The 20,533-nt window shown below is 37.0% G+C and overlaps 1 protein-coding gene across 1 annotated transcript in view; it reads left to right on the forward strand.

Annotated features, from left to right (window-relative positions):
- The window catches only part of LOC124776158 (dynein axonemal heavy chain 3), a 1,197,897-nt gene that overhangs the window by 536,342 nt on the left and 641,022 nt on the right, over positions 1–20,533 (forward strand). Inside the window, exons 32-33 of the mRNA XM_047250998.1 lie at positions 14,236–14,450; positions 14,787–15,025. Coding sequence (XP_047106954.1) covers positions 14,236–14,450; positions 14,787–15,025 — 454 coding nt within the window. The remainder of the gene's footprint in view (positions 1–14,235; positions 14,451–14,786; positions 15,026–20,533) is intronic.

The raw sequence follows: 20,533 nt of genomic DNA on the forward strand, positions 1-20,533 counted from the left end.
CAAAATCGGTTGCAATAACTGCCAAGTATTGCAGTTTGGGCCATATTATAAGTAAAAATGTAATTTACAACAAAATTAACTTTAAACTCGAACAGAAATATTTGTTTCACGACTGCTTCTGCTTCATGAATTTTTTGTTTTGTTTTTTAAATGTGTATAATGCACATATGTGGGTGTGTTTCACTACAGTTCAAAGTGAATCACTACGTATAAAAAAGAATTACTGGTAGCAAAGACTAGTGCAAAAGACTATTGTGAAAATTGTCAGTATGTTATCATATTTTTCGGTGTCAACAGGCATTATGAGTTTAAGCTAATTCGTTTGACATTACCATGGGAGAATGCATATATGATCCATTCAATAAGCAAATGATTAACCATCTTCTGTAAATACCTCAACGGAATGCTGACCAATAATGTCGAAAATTACAGATAACATGACAGGGAACCCTCCCTTTCATATCTCGAGAGGTAATCCTTCCTTTCATTTTAAGGCATTTTCCAGTTTGTGCCATGAAAATTACAGTGATTTATTTGTTGAAATATTCTAGTTATTGATGAATTTATCTGGCCACATTCTCATGAGTAATTGGGGCCTCCGTGGGCAATGTATTGAACATTATAGTCTGAACACCTTATAGGCTACATATTCATAATCAGTTAAAGCTAGAACGTCATCATGTACTGTGTATAGAATTGATACTTTGACAGAAATATTTTTAAGTCATGAGTCTTTAAAACCAATGAAGATTATTACTTTGTTTGAAAGAGTTCATCATAATGCCATCTGCTATCTTAGTCTATGTCCGAACAATCTGGTTGTAAATTTAGGATGATAGGCTGAAGGCTTTTATCCATCTTCAAAGTCTTATTTCTCAAACTTTTCAGAGACCCACATACAGAGTGCCCACATTGAGGGGGATGCTGACTATTGCTTCCTGCACAAATGTTTCGGTGTTCCCGTTACCTTAAATGTCCCCCCCCCCCCCCCCCCCCCCCCCCCCCCCTCCCCCGCCCCCCGGCACATAGCTTGTAGCCTGTACACATATTAATTCTATCTAATTATTCTGACAGTGATATATGGGTAAATACATAACTTGTGACCCCACTCACATGCAAGAAAGTCAAATTTGTACATTCTGTTGTACAGGAGTTCAGCACGAATGTGGCTTATATTTCTGGAATATTTTTGTTTTTCAGCCAGAGCACAATATCCCCTTTCCTGGTGCTCATACTTGATCTTTTCTCTGTAACAGCTGAATGGTAACTGACATGGTAATGACAATCACCAACTTTGAAACAAGGTATGGCAAGAATTGTGCAGTGAACCAATTCTTGAAAGTAACAGCATTCATTTTCAAATGGTAGTCAGTACAGTTTATCTTACAAGTAAGTACTAAGACAATACTCCACAGTCATGCAATTTAATTAAAGTTGCTTGTGATGACCTCACGTTTATTGCTGTCACTTGATATATTTGTTTGGAAATCAGACTAAAACTTTTACAGATAAACATTCACAGCTACACTGCTACAAGAAAGTAACATCTACATCTGAATGAATAATTTAGTCACTTTGTGAATGAAACTGCATTGTCACAAAATACAACAACTGTGCAGCATGCGAGAGAGAGATTCTCAGTCTAGTTTGTAATTCGCATTTAGCCACTCAGGGAAAGGATCAGTCTTATGCCTGCTAGCAGTTAATAATGGTGGGGGATGTACAGAGCAGCTGAAAATAGGTCCACCTTCCTACAAGATGCAAACAATAGTATATTATAAACAAGTACATTGAATATACTCAAACTGCCAAGTGTTGTCTAAATCTAGCAGACATAATAGACTGAAACATAAGAAAATATTTGTCAGTAAGCAGAAGCAGAATGCATAGGGATGTATGTGGTGGTGTTATACACATTATAAACAAGAGTAATAAGTAAAAAAAAGAAGCCAGAAAGTAGTAAAACACAGAGGTAGAGAGTAATCAGGTAAAGTCAGCATAAAGTGATCATGGAGAAACTTCTCAAAGTGAATAAATATTGTAGAAAAGGGACAGTAGCAGTGTTTACTGATGAAGTTCAGATGGGCCATACCCAAAAAATTGCAAAATAGATTTAGGAGACGAAAAGTATATGAGGATCCATTGGAGGAATGGCCTATGTCTTGATCAGGTACCAATTTATGTAGGTACGATAGGTGTAAAGATAGGTGAATCCATGGAAGGTATGGTATATATCTTGGTCAGGTGAAACCATTGGGGGGGGGGGGGATGACCTGTATCATAATTTTTTATGTGTGAAGGGAAAGGGGGGCATCTGCATCTACACTGTTATAAATGTTTCACACAGTGCCTGTTCTTAGAATGAGTGTAAGTATAATTACTACAATAGTATGAAGTTGTATAGTAACTGCTGGTCATACGATGGATGTTTTCTCCAAATTAGTTATAAAATTGAATAGACTTACCATATAGATGAGATGAAGGATGGTTTTGAATAAACTTCCCTGGTAGCCAAGATGAAGGTCGGTTTGGAACAGATATATTCACACAAGTTGATAAGAGCATGTACTGAGATTTGACTCTATGGAGCATATAGTAGATTCCATAAGAAAGTGTTGGAAAGCATGTTCAAACACATATATGTATACATACACACAAATAAAAAAAGAAGGTAATTCTCAAGTAATAGATTAATGAAAAGAAGTCTAAATGGTGCACTACATTAATGACAATACAGTAGCTAATAGCATAGATACAGAAACCACAAGAATGAGTTTTAACAATTTTTCTTTATTTAAATCTTGTCGATAAAATCCATGTACATGTTAAAATTATGTATCTATCTATATAGAAAGAATGTCATTACATACTAGTAACTGCAAATGGATGGGACTGTACAAGTCCTGTACCTTGTTATTAGAGGTGGAATATTTTCTCCTTAAAAAAAGCTCAGTTAGCATTAAGTAATTATGTGTTTTATAAATTTGTAACAAGCAGAGTAAAGAGTTGTCCCAACATCTTTAATTTACATGGGGCAATCTATCGTGTTACATGCCATTTAGGCAAATGACATTTCCTGCTCCCTCGTTATGACAAAGAAAGATGATCTTGACAAAATAAATAAAGGTAGATTAGCCAGGAAATAAGTCACAAAACATTTTGTTTTTTGTTTTTGCAGAGTTGAACGGAGTTTTTGTGGTTAAAGTAATAGGCAAGGTGGGGAATAAATATTTTCACCTGGTGTGTGTGTGTGTGGGGGGGTGGGGGGGGGGGGGGGGGGGGGGGGGGACATTTTTATGTTTTGATGTCATGGCTTGGCGGTGTCTTGAGGAACAGACACCCTCTCCATGAATGTAAACAGCAGTGAACAAAGGACGCTCTAAAATTAAATGTCACTTACTTCTTGTCGAGCCTTTAAGGCGGTTGTTTTATTTAATTTATCTTGTATCTGCTCCATGTTATGAAGTAATCATGATCTGTACAAGACAGTCAATGAGGAAATGTCAGTTCGTAATTAGATTAGGAGAAACAAAACTGGCATTCTATGAATTGGAGCATGGAATGTCAGATCCCTTAATCGGGTAGGTAGGTTAGAAAATTTATAAAGAGAAATAGATAGGTTAAAATCAGATGTAGTGGGAACTAATGAAGTTTGGTGGTAGGAGCAACAAATCTTCTGGTAAGGGGCATACAGGGTTATAAATATAAAATCAAATAGGGGTAATGCAAGACTAGGTTTAATAATGAATAAAAAAAAATAGGAGCACACAGAAGCTACTATAAACAGCATAGTGAACACATTATTGTAACCAAGATAGACACAAAGCCCACACCTACCACACTAATACAAGTTTATATGCCAACTATCTCCACAGATGATGAAGAGATTGAAGAAATGTATGATGAGATGAAAGAAATTATTCAGATAGTGAAGGGAGATGAAAATTTAATAGTGAAGGGGGACTGGAATTCAGTAGTAGGAAAAGGAAGAGAGAGAAAAGTAGTAGGTGAATACAGAATGGGGATAAGGAATGAATGAGGAAGCCATCTGGTAGAATTTTGCGCAGAGTATAGCTAACAATTCGTTTAAGAAACATGAAAGAGGGTTGTATGTTCGGAAGAAGACTGGAGGGACTGCAAGGTTTCAAATAGATTATATAATGGTAAGACAGAGACTTAGGAACCAGGTTTTAAATTGTAAGACATTTGCATGGGCAGATATGGACTCTGACCACAATCTATTGGTTTTGAGCTATAGATTAAATCTGAAGAAACTGCAAAGAAGTGGAAATTTAAGGAGATGGGACCTGGATAAACTGACAGAACCAGAGGTTGTAGAGAGTTTCAGAGAGAGCATTAGGGGACGATGTTCAAGAACAGGGGGAAAGAAATAAAGTAGAAGAAGAATGGGTAGCTTTGAAAGATGAAATAGTGAAGGCAGCAGAGCATCAAGTAGGTAAAAAGATGAGGGTTAGTAGAAATCTTTGGCTAACTGAAGAGATATTGAATTTAATTGATGAAGAGGAGAAAATATAAAAATGCAGTAAATGAAGCAGGCAAAAAGGAATATAAACGTCTCAAAAATGAGGTCAACAGGAAGTGCAAAAAGGCTAAGCAGGGATGGCTAGAGGACAAATGTAAGGATGTAAAGGCTTATCTCACGAGGGGTAAGGTAGATACTGCCTACAGGAAAATTAAAGAGACCTTTGGGGAAAAGCGAATTACTTGTATGAATATCAAGAGTTCATATGAAAACCAGTTCTAAGGAAAGAAGGGAAAGCAGAAAGGTGGAAGGAGTATACAGAAGGGTCTATACAAGAGCGAGTGTACTTTAGGGCAATATTATGGAAATGGAAGAGGACGTAGATGACAATGAAGTGGGAGACACAATAATGCGTTAAGAATTTGACAGAGCACTTAAAAGACCTAAAGTCGAAACAAAGCCCCAGGAGTAGACAACATTGCATTAGAACTACTGGTTACACTTGGACAAAACTCTAAAATCTACCATTGATAGACTTGCCAAAACTCTACCATATGGTGAGCAAGATGTATGAGGCAGACAAAAATATCTTCAGGCTTCAAGAAGAATATAATAATTCCAATCCCAAAGAAAGCAGGTGTTGACAGGTGTGAAAATTACTGAACTATCAGTTTAATATGTCATGGCTGCAAAATACTAACACGTATTCTTTGCAGATGGGTGGAAAAATTGGTAGAAGCTGACCTTGGGATGATCAGTTTGGATTCATAGAATTGTTGGAACACTTGAGGAAATACTGACCCTACAACTTTATCTTAGAAGATGGATTGGGAAGGCAAACCTATGTTTCTTGCATTTGTAGACTTAGAGAAAGCTTTTGATAATGTTGACTGGAATATTCTCTTTGAAATTCTGAAGGTGGCAGGGGTCAAATACAGGGAGCTAAAAAATGTTCAAATGTGGTGTGATTTCCTAAGGGACCAAATTGCTGAGGTGATCTGTTCCTAGACTTACACACTACTTAAACTAACTTATGCTAAGAACAACACACACACACACACAAACACACACACACACACACACACACCACACACACACACACACACACACTCCCATGCCCAAGGGATGACTCGAACCTCCGCGGGAGGAGCTGCAGAATCCGTGACATGACGCCTCAAATTCTGTGGCCTCTCCATGTGGCGTACAGGGAGCAAAAGGCTATTTACAATTTATACTGAAACCAAATGACAGTTATAAAGAGTTGAGGGGCATGAAATGGAAGCAGTGGTTGTTAAAGGAGTGAGACAGGGTTGCCGCCACTCTTCTTTACTGGATAGGCCGGCTGCTGGAAACCCTCTTGACTTCTTATCCATTGAATAACACTATGTACAGGAATTTTTAAACTCGTTCTACTTATGAAATAAGTAGACATAACAAAGTTTGCTTTTTGTCAATTAAACGATGTATTAGACTTTCGTACACAATAAAACTCTCACTTTCAACATAAATATATAACTTTCTGTAAGTCCCTCGTACAGTCAAACGTCAGAAACAAATTAAATTACAGTTAAAAGAAAGTTGGCTTTGATACCATAACTTTTCTTAACATAAACCTGAAAATAAGTCTGGCCTATAGGAAGGTTATGTAAGAGTTTTCAAGAGTTCTTTTTCAACTGTCAGTGCTTTAATAACAATAGTCAATGACCCAATAAGCACAGAGCTGCATATAAACTTCATGGTTCTTCCTAACACACTCACTAAAATATCTGTGGATTGCCCGACAGGTAACTTGTCGGTGCCATTCGTCTGCCATATCTACTTTCTTCCCGCGACTGATTTTAAACCTGCACACACAAACATGTGATGCACAGTCATAGGATTCTAACCCATCCCACACTCATATCCAGAATATCGTGTGTTCGAGATGGTAAAAGGCTGAGTGGCTCTAGAATTTACACAGAAATTATTGAATCACTATATATCTCACCCTCAGATCGAACACGTGATATTTTATACATAATCATTATGCAAATAATATCACTCAAAATATCATTTTCATATCCTAACAGTATACATTTGTTACATATGTTTATATACATATCTTTCCCTTTCAATAACAATTCTCTGTCATTTCTTGAACAATCTTTTGCTTATTGTTTCTCTACTCTTATTTTGCTTTGTTATTAAGACATGAGCATTTACTCATGGTTTTAGTCAGCTTTACTAATATTGAGGAACTGTGAGGACTTCAGGTGTATATGACATATGAGTAATCTATTTTCTATTCTTATCTTTTGTACTACCTTTTTCCTAGTATGAACTGTTTTCCTTATTTGTAGCCTGGAGGAACTCTGAACGAAATGAAAGTGTTCTTTTGACACTCATTTATTTCCACGAAACATAATAATGCAGAATTCACACTTCCTAGAATAACCCCTATAAAATTTGTGACTTTTGTCACAATACTGTCCCCTTCTCCGAGGATCAGCACCTATTCCTTGCTAGTAGGTTGACGTTATGAGAGCGCTTCCTCTTTCCATTCTGGTGGGTACACCCCTTACAAAACATCCCTATTTTTTAGGCCACAGATCATCCTATCTCCACGTAGGTATGGCTGCCCTTTATACTTAGTTAATGCTGGGTACGCCCCCCCCCCCCCCCCCTCCCCGCCCCTATCCCTTCTGAGTAGGCCTCACAGTTAATTACCGTAGTATACATTTCTATGTATAACTTAATTAAGTGTTTTCTGGTTAACATATAAATCTATTTTAAACTTCGCATTCATTCTTTAATATATCATTTACTCCCTAGAGTCCTCCTCTACTTATCAACTTCTATATTTTCAATAGATACTACGTCTACATGTACTACTTACATTCCACTATCCTTCAATTCATCAGAGTATTTATTACACTGACATTTCTTAATGATAAACATGACTAATTCCTGTCCTACTTTCATTTTCTGTCTTTGTTCATGCCTCTTTCTTATTTATCCATTACTCATTACTACTTTATAGTTGTTCGTTATGTAGCATTTTCATTCCATAAACTTAATATGCTTTCGTCTCTCCTTGCACATGAGTTTATTGTGCCTATTATATTTTCTATTTAGATCTGCCACTGTTCTTTGTTTATGTGCACCTCTTTTGATGTACATTCTATGTAGAACCATCATGGCTTCCTATTTATGGGCGCATATTTCCATATGTTCACACATTTCCCCTAGAACACTTGGCGGTTCTCACATTGTGACAGGCTTTGTCTTACATAATTTAATGTTTGTGTAGAAGTGTATATTTGTGTATATGTGGATGTGTGTTCATGCAGTCAGATTTTTCGGACTTCTTATCTAAAGATAAGTTTTAGGTTTCTAGTAAACATGGAAATAAGGAAGGAATTCAGTGATAGAAGTTTGTGAATATGAAAAGAGGGGAAAATAGACAGGTCCTCTAATGAGAAGTAAGAAAAGAAAAAATGAATGTGGATGCTAGGATCGAAGAAGAGAAAGCAGATAGCCCCAAAGGTAAGAAACCCTTCCAACCAACCTTTCCTAGGATCTCTACCCCTCAGGTACTTGAGTGAGATGCCAGAGGAGGTCTGGTGTTAAATAATCTGCTACAGGACAGACTTGTCCCACTTTCACCCTTTGAGGTCCCCAAAGGAAATCCTAACAACTCTATGGAAATGGCAAATGATGAAAAATCAGGCACAGTTGTTTGTGAAGGTTGTTTGAAAGGTGTGATGTGTGTTTTGTGTTAGTCATGATTTATGTGTTCTTGTAAATCATGCTTTTCACTACAATACCCATACCTTTCAAAATTTATACAAACCCTCTTATCTGTATCACATCTCATAAAAGGGATAAAATACTCTATACAAAATAGAAAATCTATACACTACGGTATAACAGTTGTTCAGCTAGTCACATCATATTTTCCACAAATTCAGTTTATTTCGTCTAGATATGACTATTTATCTGTGATTCTCTTATGTTGTTCTCTATTTTATAGTCGTATCTGGTTTTCTAAGCAATAAGATTACAGGATAGTTCTAGATTCTAGAGGAATTTGGTGCAGGAAAACTATTTTGGAAGAAACACTGAAGAAAACTTGGGATCCGACGGTCATTACTCCGCCCGTTAACTCAGAATGTTGACGTCCCTGGGGGATATTCAATTTTATAGTAAGTGCTATTTATTCTGTATCAATTTGAAAAATGAATTTGAGATGAGTGATACCTCACTCCCTGAATCTATACATATGTTAACCTCGGAAGTTTCCACTGTCCCTTCTATTATAGGGTGTGGCTTATTAGTAGCTAAGCTTGGTTTTTCAAGCAGCAACCATTCCTTTGTGGGTATTTTGTGTGTAAAGTTAACATACTTATATAGAATAAGCCCTCCTAATGTATCTCCTTGACCTGGGCTCTGGCCCTGGATCCAGATCGAACAACATTTTCCTCATTACTGCTAATTGTGGGTTGGTTACCAAAATGAGATCCTACATTCCCATTCTGCTACTGGATCTAAATTTGAAAGTGGATGTTTCTTTTGATAATTTTCGTTACAACTTCTTACTGTCCTGGTGTACTTTTCCTGAGTTTGCCTCATGCTTTTTAAAATTATTTCCACTATTTCCTTTATAGTTTGCACTTTAACTTTGGTGTAAAGTTTCGTTGTGGTCCTTATTTATTGCATCAGGTGCATCAAGAAAAGACAACTATTTTGTCGTTCTCCAACCACTACATAAGATGTCTTTTCTCGCATAGATTGGCAATCGTCTAGTTAAAATATGTACTAATTGTCCTCCTTTTATTGACTTACCTAAATACTTTGCTCCTGTTAAATGCCAATTGAAATATTTCCTTATGGTACCCCAAGTATTATTATAATATTTTGGGTCCCATAGATCTGATATTAACTTTTCTTGAGCACTGGTAGACCAGTACTTGTCTTTAAATTTATTTTGACAGTCTCCCCAAAAGGAAAAATTCTCAATATTTACTTTCCCCATTCTGAGGCTTCCCCTAGTAGGTGCCCCAAACCAAATTCAATCTTCTTGGAATCTTCCCAATTTTTTGGTAAAGCTTGGTTAAATCTTTTTAAGAAATGGGTCAGATGTACATCTCCGTAAGGATTACATTTAGGGCATTGTCTAGGTAACTCTGAATTAGCTCCCCATTGCAAATCAGTCACCGCTTCACTAGTTAATACAACATTAGGTGAAGTTATTCTTTTTTTCTATTTTATCTTAGATAAGCTTAAATTCTCTCCACAGGTCATCCATAGCCTTCCTCGTATCACTAGGTTTGTAAGAAAGAATAGACGATATGTTTTGGATGTTATTCTCTCGGTAACCATTCTATCTATAATTTCTCTAAATTGTTCCTCCAAACTAATTACATTTATAATATCAGAGTTAGCTATTTTCTCTTTAAAATTTCTTTCTTCATTATCTACTCGTGTATTGACACCTGTAGTTTGTGATTGAATGACTGGCATTAATTCACTCTGCTTATCTACACTCTCTTACAAATTATTCAACGCCTGCCTTACATCATTATACTTAACATTGCACACATTTTCAAAAGATCCTTACTTTTCAAGAAGTTTGGATTCTACATTATTACATTTGCTCTCAATGGTAAGTTCTGCCCTTTTTCAATAAATTTTGAAAAGTGTTACTCTGTTTCTGACTAGATCAGTAAATGTATGATTTATGTGAGTGGTCAAAGAGTTTGTCAACTTCTTCTTTAAATCTACTTTTAAATTCTCTACTTTATTACTTATAGTGTCGAACTCAGTCTTCAAAGTACCCATGCTTTTGCATAGATTACTAAATTCTTTGCTTTGACAGTCGACTTTGGCATTTAACAAACCTAAATTTGTTGTTTGAATATTTAGAGTTTCACTCTGAGCATTTAAAGCTTCACTCTGGGTATTTAATTGAGAATTTACAAATTTCTAATTCTTTACTTAGAGTTGCACTCTGAGCATTTAATTGAGAATTTAATGAGTTTAACTTAAGACTCTGAGCTTTGATTAAATTTATCAACTCAGCCCAGTCAGGCATTTCTTTGCTAATTTTCATGGCCATAGCTGGGTCTTGAGTTTCCCCAACCTGTTGTATATTTTCCGTACTATTATATGCCTTAGCTCTTGTAAGCATTTAAAACTAATTATAAATATGGTAATTACACAGTAAAAGTGCACTCAACAGTATCTTCTACAACTTCATACTAAAGTAATCAAGTTTTGTTTCACGCTCACCCAGCGTAGAATTTGCGTTGCATAGGTGAGCTGATGTGGAGGCAGCTCAGCACCAGTGAATAGGAGCTGGTGCCGGCGGCGTGGGATGTATGTTGGTTTCCGCATCTGTGTCCCCACGATGTGTGGAAGAGCTGTACATTCCTCACACTGGATCTTCTTGGTTGAAACATTCTATGTGTTCTTCTTCATAGACAAACATGTTGAAATCTTATTTGCTGTTTCTATTGTTGTGAATTTTTCCTTTCTTCACCGTTTCTACATTTGAATTTTGCTCCTTTGGGTACTTGAACATATTCCAGTTTCCCGGAATAATTCCCTTGTCTTACTATGTTTGGTTGCTGTGGTAACACGTAACAGCTTCTTTTCTCGTTTTTGACTTAAAATTCGTGTTTTCTTGGTCCTTTAACACAAGTCGCCACATTCTAACGTTTCCGACTTAAAGTATGAGTGTGAATCTGGGTTATTTCGATTTATTTCTCCAAACCACCTTCCACTTCTTTACAAGGTGACTTACTTGGAATTTGCAGCCACGCCTCTTTACTGGATAGCCGGCTGCTGGAAGTTCTGTTGATTACTTCTCCATCAAATAACGCTACGTACAGGAATTTTTAGACTCTTTCTACTTATGAAATGAGTAGACATACAAACTTTGCTTTTCGTCAGTTAACGATGTATTTGACTTTCATACACAATAAAACTCTCACTTTCAACATAAATATGTAACTTCTGTTAAGTCCCTCGTACAGCTGAATATCAGAAACAAATTAAATTTCAGTTAAAAAAGTTGGCTTTGATACCATAACTTTTCTTAACATAAACCCGGAAATAAGTCTTGCTTGCCTATAGCAAGGTTACGTGAAGAGTTTTCAAGATTTCTTTTTCGACTGTCTTTGTTTTGAAACAGTAGTCAATGACCCAATAATCACAGAGCTGTATATAATCTCCATGGTTCTTCCTTACACACTCACTGAAACATCTATGGATTGCTCGATACTTACTTGTCGGTGCCATTTGTCCGCCATTTCTACTTTTTTTCCGCGACTGATTTTAAACCTACACACACAAACATGTGATGTGCTGTAGATAGGATTCTACCTTCCCACACTCATATCCAGAATATTGTGTGTTCAAGATGGTAGAAGGCTGAGTGGTTCTAGAGTTTACACAGAAATTATCAAATCACTACACATGCAGGTCACCAAAGTGGCAATAGTTGAAATAACTGAAAGTATTATTATTATTATTGTTATTATTATTATTATTATTATTATTATTATTATTATCATCATTATCATACTGTGCTGCCTGGCTCAAAAGAGCAATGCAATGGATAGGTGTGCCATATGTTGCACTGTCATACCTTATCCTTGGATAGAGCAGACAGTTCATTTTGTAGGAAGTCTCTGTGCATCATCATTCAAGTACCTTAAATGGAAACTCAGCAGGGGACCACTTGCAACATGCTTTGCGATGATCGTAATGTGAGTGTCAGTTATCTTCCTTGCACAGCCTGTGAGGATACATAGAGCCCCAGTAGCGCTCAACATAATGATTTGGCACATATGTGCTCTGAATGTTGACTCTGAATAGAGCCACTTTTAAAAATTCCACATACTGGGTTAATTCAGACTTACAAAAAAACTGTCTTCTCAGCCTTACACTCCACTGGAAGCTTTTTGTGGATATGCTGCTGTTAATACAATGCTGTTGAGGGTTCAGACTGTGGCGTGACTGCTCGTACTGGAATGTGGGTTTGGGTGTACTATAGGCACCTCTACATCTTTGTTTAAATTTCACAAAGATATGTTTTGCTGGCCACAAAACGTCAGTCTCTCAAGATGATTGATTTACAAAGCAAAATATGTCTCACTAGCCGCCTCTTTCTTTCCATAAACTTTTCATCATACAGTCGAGCTGCCTCCCTGGAAACTGTGTGACATATAAATAGACAAATATATTAGGTATTACAAAATGAAGGAATGGGTTTTGTTCAGAAAATCCACATCAGTCAAACAATTACACAGCAGGCTGTTACAGGGAAGTCCTGGCAACACGTACCAACAATTAAAAGCTTATTTATTACTTCTGAAAGTTGGTACATATAATGGGCTATAGTTTCATATGGTAGAAGAAATTGGAGTGCATTCACAGCCAGGTTAGTGTTCTCTATTACTCGCCATTGGTTCACCACACCTTCCTTGCCCCACCTTAAGTGTTGACCCACCCCACACTGTCTGTGACTGCCATGCACCAACATTGCTCAGCTGGTACTGGAAACTGGTTTTTATTTTACTTTAGAAAATATATTTTTGTAAAACATAAAGAACAGTGTGTTCTCTGGGCACCGAAAATTGCATTTTTTTTTTTTTTTTACAAAATTTGTTTCAATACGCTACATCTACAAATTGCAAAAACTGAAATTGCAAATATTTGTCTGAAAAGCTGAGATGTGCCCGAAGACTAGTATGAAGGATATACGTTATACATTTTACTTAAAGCTCTTGTGCTTTTTTTTTGTAAAAGTATACACAATCACACACAGAACCACATTGACACACAAGTTTGTGTGTGTGTGTGTGTGTGTGTGTGTGTGTGTGTGTGTACACTTTCACTAGAAAAACAGCAAGAGCATGAAAGTTAGTGTTCACACTGTTTTCTCTGTTATGTGTTCCTATGCTCCACACATCAGTTGGCATAGGTGAGTGGTTGTCTTCCACTTATTTTATGTATTGTTCCTTGGACAAATTCCCATTAATGTTATTCTCTGGAGTATTGTTCTTCTAGTGCATGTAATTCTGAATTTGAAGTTGATAAGTATTGTTCTTATTTCTGATGAACATCTTTTATTATAAGAGCATCCTCCATTATCAAACTCACCATGATGCTCATTTTATAATGAATTAGTACGATCTGTACATGGTGCATTTGGGAAGTTTGGTGAATGATCTCAGAAAATAAATGAAACATGAGTTAGAAACGAAATATCTTTGCTGACCTTCAGAGTAATCACCATTAGCTTCTGACATTGGTTGTAAAGCTGTTGGGGACTCAGCAAATGTTTCTCGTGGAAATGCTTGAACTACTTCTGTAATACGTTGTTGAATATCTGCAATATCTATGTGCTCAACTTTCATGCTCAGCACAAAGTGTCTGTTCTTCAGCAAACTCTGTATTCTCCAGCCCTGAAATGCTTATTCTTCTCAGACGTTGTGCTTCAAGTTATTCCACAAGTATTATTTGCTGACAGTGTCCACAAACTTTACAAGCAACGTCAGAAGTGTGTTGTATCTAAAGGTAATGACTTTGAAGACTAGTAAAGGTATTTTGTTTGTAACTCCTGCTTCCTTTATTTTCTGAGACCATTCAGAGAACTTTTCAGATGCACCCTCTGTATTTTTCACCCTTCAAGTAACTTGATAAAGTAATTACATGTATTTCCTTCTTTCACAACTGCACCACATAAGAGCCTTTGTCTGTTCTAGGAAGCAGTCGTGCAGCTTTTGATTCATTTTATCGGAGTTTATTATATGGATCAAATCAGGATCATCCTAAACCTAAATCATTCAAACTCACTCGACAGCAACTGTTTCCTGAGCGAGAAATGGTTTTTGAGTGGGTGTATGACAAAAAAAATAATGGAAGCTGGGTGCTCTGGATTGAAACAGTTGAGAAAGTTCAGCTTAGTCCAACAGCAAAGGTCAGCACAGTGTATTGTGGAACGTATGCATTTAATTGATTTAGAAATTATGAATCATAAGAGCTTGAGAAGGAAATCCAAAAGCTAAACATAATAATTTAGTGTGCTCCTCATTTACTGTTAGTATGACATGTCTCCTCCTTCAAGATACTGTATTTTAGATTCTATTAATCTCCTACTCTGAGAGTTAAACAGAATATTTGTGCACTCAGATCTTTATTAATATCTTTCAACAGCTGTTATTTCATGGCATGGCAGTTAACCTCTACTATAACTTTTAGTATAAGTAAAATTTCTTTCACATGAGTTTATGCTCCTTTTAATGAAATTTTCCAGCCAGGTGATATGATCATTGAAACAAGTGAAATGGCATGCCAGTTATTTTTCCTAAAGCTTTATTTGGCGAAAAAGCTACCAATGATGGTTGTTGGTCCAACAGGAACTGGAAAATCGGCAGTTATTTTAAATCATTTGGTAGCACTGCCAAAGGATAAGTTTTTGGCAAATGTTGTCAATTTCTCTGCAAGAACTACAGCAGGTCAGACACAGGATATTGTAATGTCAAAACTTGACAGGTATGTTTCTCACGTTTGTTTATTTACTTATTTATTTTTTTAATCATTAATGGAGTTCTCTCTGAACTTAGTATTATTTATATGTCAGTTTGATGCTTCAGGAATTAATTTGACTTAATACATCTTGCATCTGTGGAAATTCAGGAAATAGGTGACCATTCTTCATCCACATTAGCATGACTTCTTTATGTCTTTAATGCTATACCATCTTGTATCAGTGATACTGGATCTGTGAGAAGGGAAGTCTTAAACGTAGAAGGAATACGTCGAAGGGCTATATGAGGGAAATGAAAGACTTAAGTTGAACCGAGGTCCCTGGGTTTGATGAATCAAAATTATTGAGACACGAATTAGTTTAGAAAGTTTCAGAGCTCCAAGGAAAAAACCTGCCTGGAAAGAACCATCACAGAGGTGAGTTAATGGTTCAGCAGTTGTGTGTACGCAATTTTTGGTGATGACAGATGCTGGGATACCATCAATTCCAGCTGAATATGAATTTTTTTAGCTCTCTAAGGGCTTTTGCAACATCATTTTCAGTGACTTTGGTAATGAAAATTGACTCTGCACATGTGTGATATTTTTGGTTTGCTGGTTGGTAGTTTGTGTTAGGATTATTTTTGACCAATTTTTCAGCTATGCTTATAAAGAATTTGTTGAAAGAGTTCACCACAGCATTGGGATTAGATATAGATTCATTGTTGAGTTTGATTTCTGTGTTCATGCGTGTAGCTTTGATTTCCCCTCTATTCTTTTTTACAATATTCCACATTGCTTTTACTTTATTGTTGGATTTGTCAATGTACTCATCATTTTGCATCCTTTTTGCCTGTCTTATCACTCTTCTTAGGATACATGTGTAGTTTTTAAAGTATTCTGTTAGTTGGGGGGAGTCGATATTTTGTTTACATAACATGTGGAGTATTCTTTTATGTTTGCAAGAGATTTTTTATAGCTGGAGTAATCCAAGTCTTATTTCTCTTATTATTATTTATTCTTACTGGTTTTTTGTGGAAAAGCCTCTTCAAAGTGGTGGATCATTGTGTCAAGAAATATGTTGAATTTCATGTTGACATCATTGGCTGCGTACATCTCTGTCCACTTTTCTTTACTAAGGAGAACATTTAGCTTGTTAAAGTTATCTGGAGTGAAAAATGTTTGTAAAGTTTTAGGTGGGACTGGGTTTGAGGTCTCTTTGCTAACATTGACCTTTAGAATGACAGCCTGGTGGTCGCTGAATCCTGCACTGTATACGTCTAGTGTTGGGTTAAGTTCATTTCTATTTTGCAAAAATTTGATCTAGAGCTGTCTTGGGTGTGGGTGTTATTCTAATGGGCTCGTTTACAAGGCCATGCAGATTATAAGTTTTTGCAATGTTAATCAGTGTCTCCCTGTTTCTGTTGTGGATGAGAATGTATATGTTAAAGTCACCACATACAATTACATTCTGTTTCCACTGAGTTATTATGGATAAAAACGAGTCCATTTGTAACAGAAAATCATTAATACTATTGGAGGGGGGATGGTAAATTGTATCTACAATTAGATTTAGATCTGTAAGCTTTATGGCTGCACATTCAAAGATCTTGTCTGTTCCTATTTCCTGTAGGGTAGGAAGTGGGCTATATTCAGTGTGCTGTTTTATGAAGATGGCGACCCCACCATGTCCATCATTTGATCTGGAGTAGTGTTCACACAATTTGAAATTTGGTAGTGAAATTAACGTAATTACATCAGTGCAGAGCCAGTGCTCTGTTAGGCATACTACTGAGATATCACAGAGTTCACTGGTCAGGAAAATGCTTAAGTCATCAGTTTTGTTGCTTCAGGGTTGGACATTGTGATAATAGATTTTCAGGTCTGAGAGGGGATTACTCAGGGGGTCAAAGCCATATTCACTGTGTCACTGACCTTTAGTTTAAATTGTGCTATATTCCAGATATGTTGACTTCCAAGCAGTTATGCTGGTTCTGTTGGTCGTCCTTGGCAGCCGACTCATCTTCCAGGTGGTCCTGAAAACTATGCACATGCACATCACACTGCTGAGGCATGACATTCTCATTTTGCAGGGCTGTCTCAGTAATGTTCACCATCACATTATTGATCCTTTCAGGTTCCTGACCTTTTTGGGGGATCAGGGGGTTTGTGCTTCATCTCTGTGACTTTGTAACCCATTTGTCTAGTGTAGTTTGCACCGTATAGTCATTATTACTCTTTTTATTTCTCATCTTGTTTGTCTTGATACAATTGCTTATAAGCATCTGTTTCTGGTTTCTGACTTTTGGTTTCTTATTGTCTCCCATAGTTGTCAGAAAGGCCAGTATATTACAGATAATCTCCTTGCCACATTTGTTTAGGTGGAAACCATGTGTTTTGCAGTGGTTTCTGGCTAGTGTCTCTATTTCAAAGTTCACAGCAATTCTTTTATTCTATGCATGTTTTGCTAAATTCAGTGCTTGTATCAGGTATAGGTGTGCAGTATTAACCCTTTGCACTCCGTAAGGCAGACACAGGGTGGCTCCGCGCGCTCTTATTTAAATCGCCGCCACCTGGGCGGCAGTGCACCACAGAGATTTGCGCGACTCTCTTTGTGGAAACAATGTGGCTGCTGGCCAACAATTGGGGGTATATATTGAAACAAAATGTGTGCTTTCATCCATATATTTACGTAAGCTTTTACTGTACAAAACTTTCCATTGTGTGGTATTTTTTGAAACACTCTTCAGGGTGGAGAGCTGGGTTTCGTGAGCATGTTTCGCAGTAATACACAGTTTCACGCCTGCCACCTTTCTGTTTTCTGTTTGAGCACACTGCACAATCCTTATATTTATTCCCAGGAAGCTTGTTGATAATGTGCAACTTTCCATTAAAGCGTTCCTCGTCATCAGAAGTTGTACGTCGTCCTCGTTTCTGTCCTTGAGTTCTTTCTTCGGCAACTAATCCTCTTATAACACTTTTACGGAATGCTTTGTGAGACAGTATTGTCAAGTTGTTTTTCTCACAGTGGTTCTTTTATAGTTAATAGCTGTTTACAAGTCCTACCTCCAACAGCCAGAAGTATAGTTTTCGCCACCACTTGAGACTTTTCATTAGGAAAGCGTAACTGGAAATAAAATGGTCAGATCGATCAGCTCCACCCATCTTTTAAGTATAATCAATAATCACATTTGGTTTCTTTATTTCTTCCCTTTCTTTTCTGTTTCTCCTTTCTATAAGTGACACACAGCTTCTGTAGAAAGCATGGGAACTGTTCATTCATCTTGCCATGCCAGAACCATCATTTTGTTGTTGCGGAGGCATTTTATTTCGTGCTACCTTAGACGCAGAGCTCCTTTCTTGATTGCAGCTGGAAGGTTTTTGTGATTGGCCTGAATCATTCCTGTGAGATGCATGTTCTGTTTCAATAGCTCATCAGCTAATGCAACGCTTGTATAAAAACGGTCAGTGTACAAATGATACCCTGATTGCCCTGTGGCATATCTGATATTAGCAAGGAGCTGAAGAACTATTCTCTCAGAAAAATTCAAGTGTGGACAAATCAATGACTCAGTTGTTACAGCGCCAAAATAGGGTGTCAAACTGCAGGTATAACCATTTGATGAATCCGAAATTACATAAACTCTGAGTCCCCATTTTGTTGGTTTTTGAGGATTGTACATTTTGAATAATACACGACCCTTGAACGATACTGTAGATTCATCAGCAGCTAAATACTGATATGGTCAATAAATTTCGAGAAATGTGCCAGACAAGTAATTCAGTACATTTGTCACTTTACTCAGACGTGACTGAACCTGACTGTTGACATGTGTAGCACTCGTTGGATTAGAAACATGAAGTGCCCAGAAAATTTGCATAAATCGTCGGCGACTAAAACAGTCTGGAAAGAAGTTGGATGATTGTAACCATTCTCTTGAAAAAAAGTCCTGCAAGTTCTTACACTTTTGTAATGCCGTATTCAGTAGCACACCATGGAAGCATTTCATTTCTTCCATGGTAACATTTCTCCAGTCCCACCATGCAGAATGTTGTGGAAGTGGTGTCACTTTACGTATTTTTGATGTAGCATACCTATTCGTTTCATCTGCTATGTGTTGAAATAGGTTATCTGTAAAAATTAATTGAAAGAATCCGATGGGCGATGATGGAACAGAACTACTTTCTGTTATAAAACCACACTTTGATTCACCAAAAGGAAAATCTGTGAAGTCAGTGTCAGTGCCGCTCCACATTCGCCACGAATACTCTGCTGAATCACTAGAAACATGCACATTGTCACTGTTTTCTTCGTCATTGTCACTCAAATTGTTTTGAAATGAATCACTGTCATAATCAAAATCATTTTCACTCTTGTTTTCGCTTAGAGATTGTTCTAAAAAATCTAAAATCTCTTCCTCAGAAAGGACTGTACGTGAAGAACTAGCCATTTCGAGCGTGTGGACTCGAACGTAATAATTACAATCTTTGACTTAAAACAGCTGCTGCTGTTTGACACCAAGTTACACTACTTCTAGATGGCAGCACACTGCAGCAATAATGCCTAGTAGACTCAAAATATGTCTGAGAGCTTCGAAAAGTCGTGTCGAATGAGGCTCGACATCGGAGCAGAAAACAAATTTCGCGATGTCGAGTGGCACTCGACATTGGAGTGGAAAGGGTTAATTTTACTATTTAAATTATGAAAATCATAACTCTTGGGTATAGGATGGATAATGATATTTATTTTGTGAATTAGAGTGAGTATTGGTTTCAATGGTTCTACCACATGTTTCATCATTAGATCAAGAGGTTTGTCTGTGTCATTAGAACCCCCCATTGCAATCAAAGTATCACATGTACTGAAGCTTTTTCTGTGTTTTTTACCACTTCTTTTAGTGGAGTGCCAGGTTTTACTATGCTTTTATATGGTATGAGGGCCCTAGTTTGTGTTGCAGTATTTGAGCACTGTCTCTTCCATGACTGTCACTTAATATTAGTACTTTCTTTTTTTCTGAGATTTTCTTGCTATGTAAAGTTCTGGAATTTCTTTTGTTTTTGTCCTGCACATATATTGGTGCTTGAGCAATTACGTTCACTGGTGGATTACTGATACACTGTGTGGCGGATTGTTCACTTCGGGTTAATTTTTGCGTAAGATATTGTGCAACGTTAGACTGTAAATTGACCTTGCTAGCATCTTGCACCATGTGGTTATCAGAAGTTACAATTATATAATCATTTTCTGGATCCATTTCATGTAGGCCTACCATCATGTTAGCTTTGTATACATGCAGATTGTACAGGGCTATGATCACACATGGTGCTAGACAACACATGATTTTTGTTAGGGTTCAGCATTGCATTCTGAGCATGATTTACGGCTTGACTATTTTTCGCTGTCCCATCAAACGCCAGTTTTTGTTACTGATATTTACCTTCAGGATGCGGATAATGAGTTCATTGTTCGTGGTTTTATTGGTTACTGCCAGTTCAAGTTCAAGTTCATTACACTAATAGTTCTTGATACTTCAC

This window comes from Schistocerca piceifrons, chromosome 2, assembly GCF_021461385.2.
Source record: "Schistocerca piceifrons isolate TAMUIC-IGC-003096 chromosome 2, iqSchPice1.1, whole genome shotgun sequence".
NCBI classification, from domain to species: Eukaryota; Metazoa; Arthropoda; class Insecta; order Orthoptera; family Acrididae; genus Schistocerca; species Schistocerca piceifrons.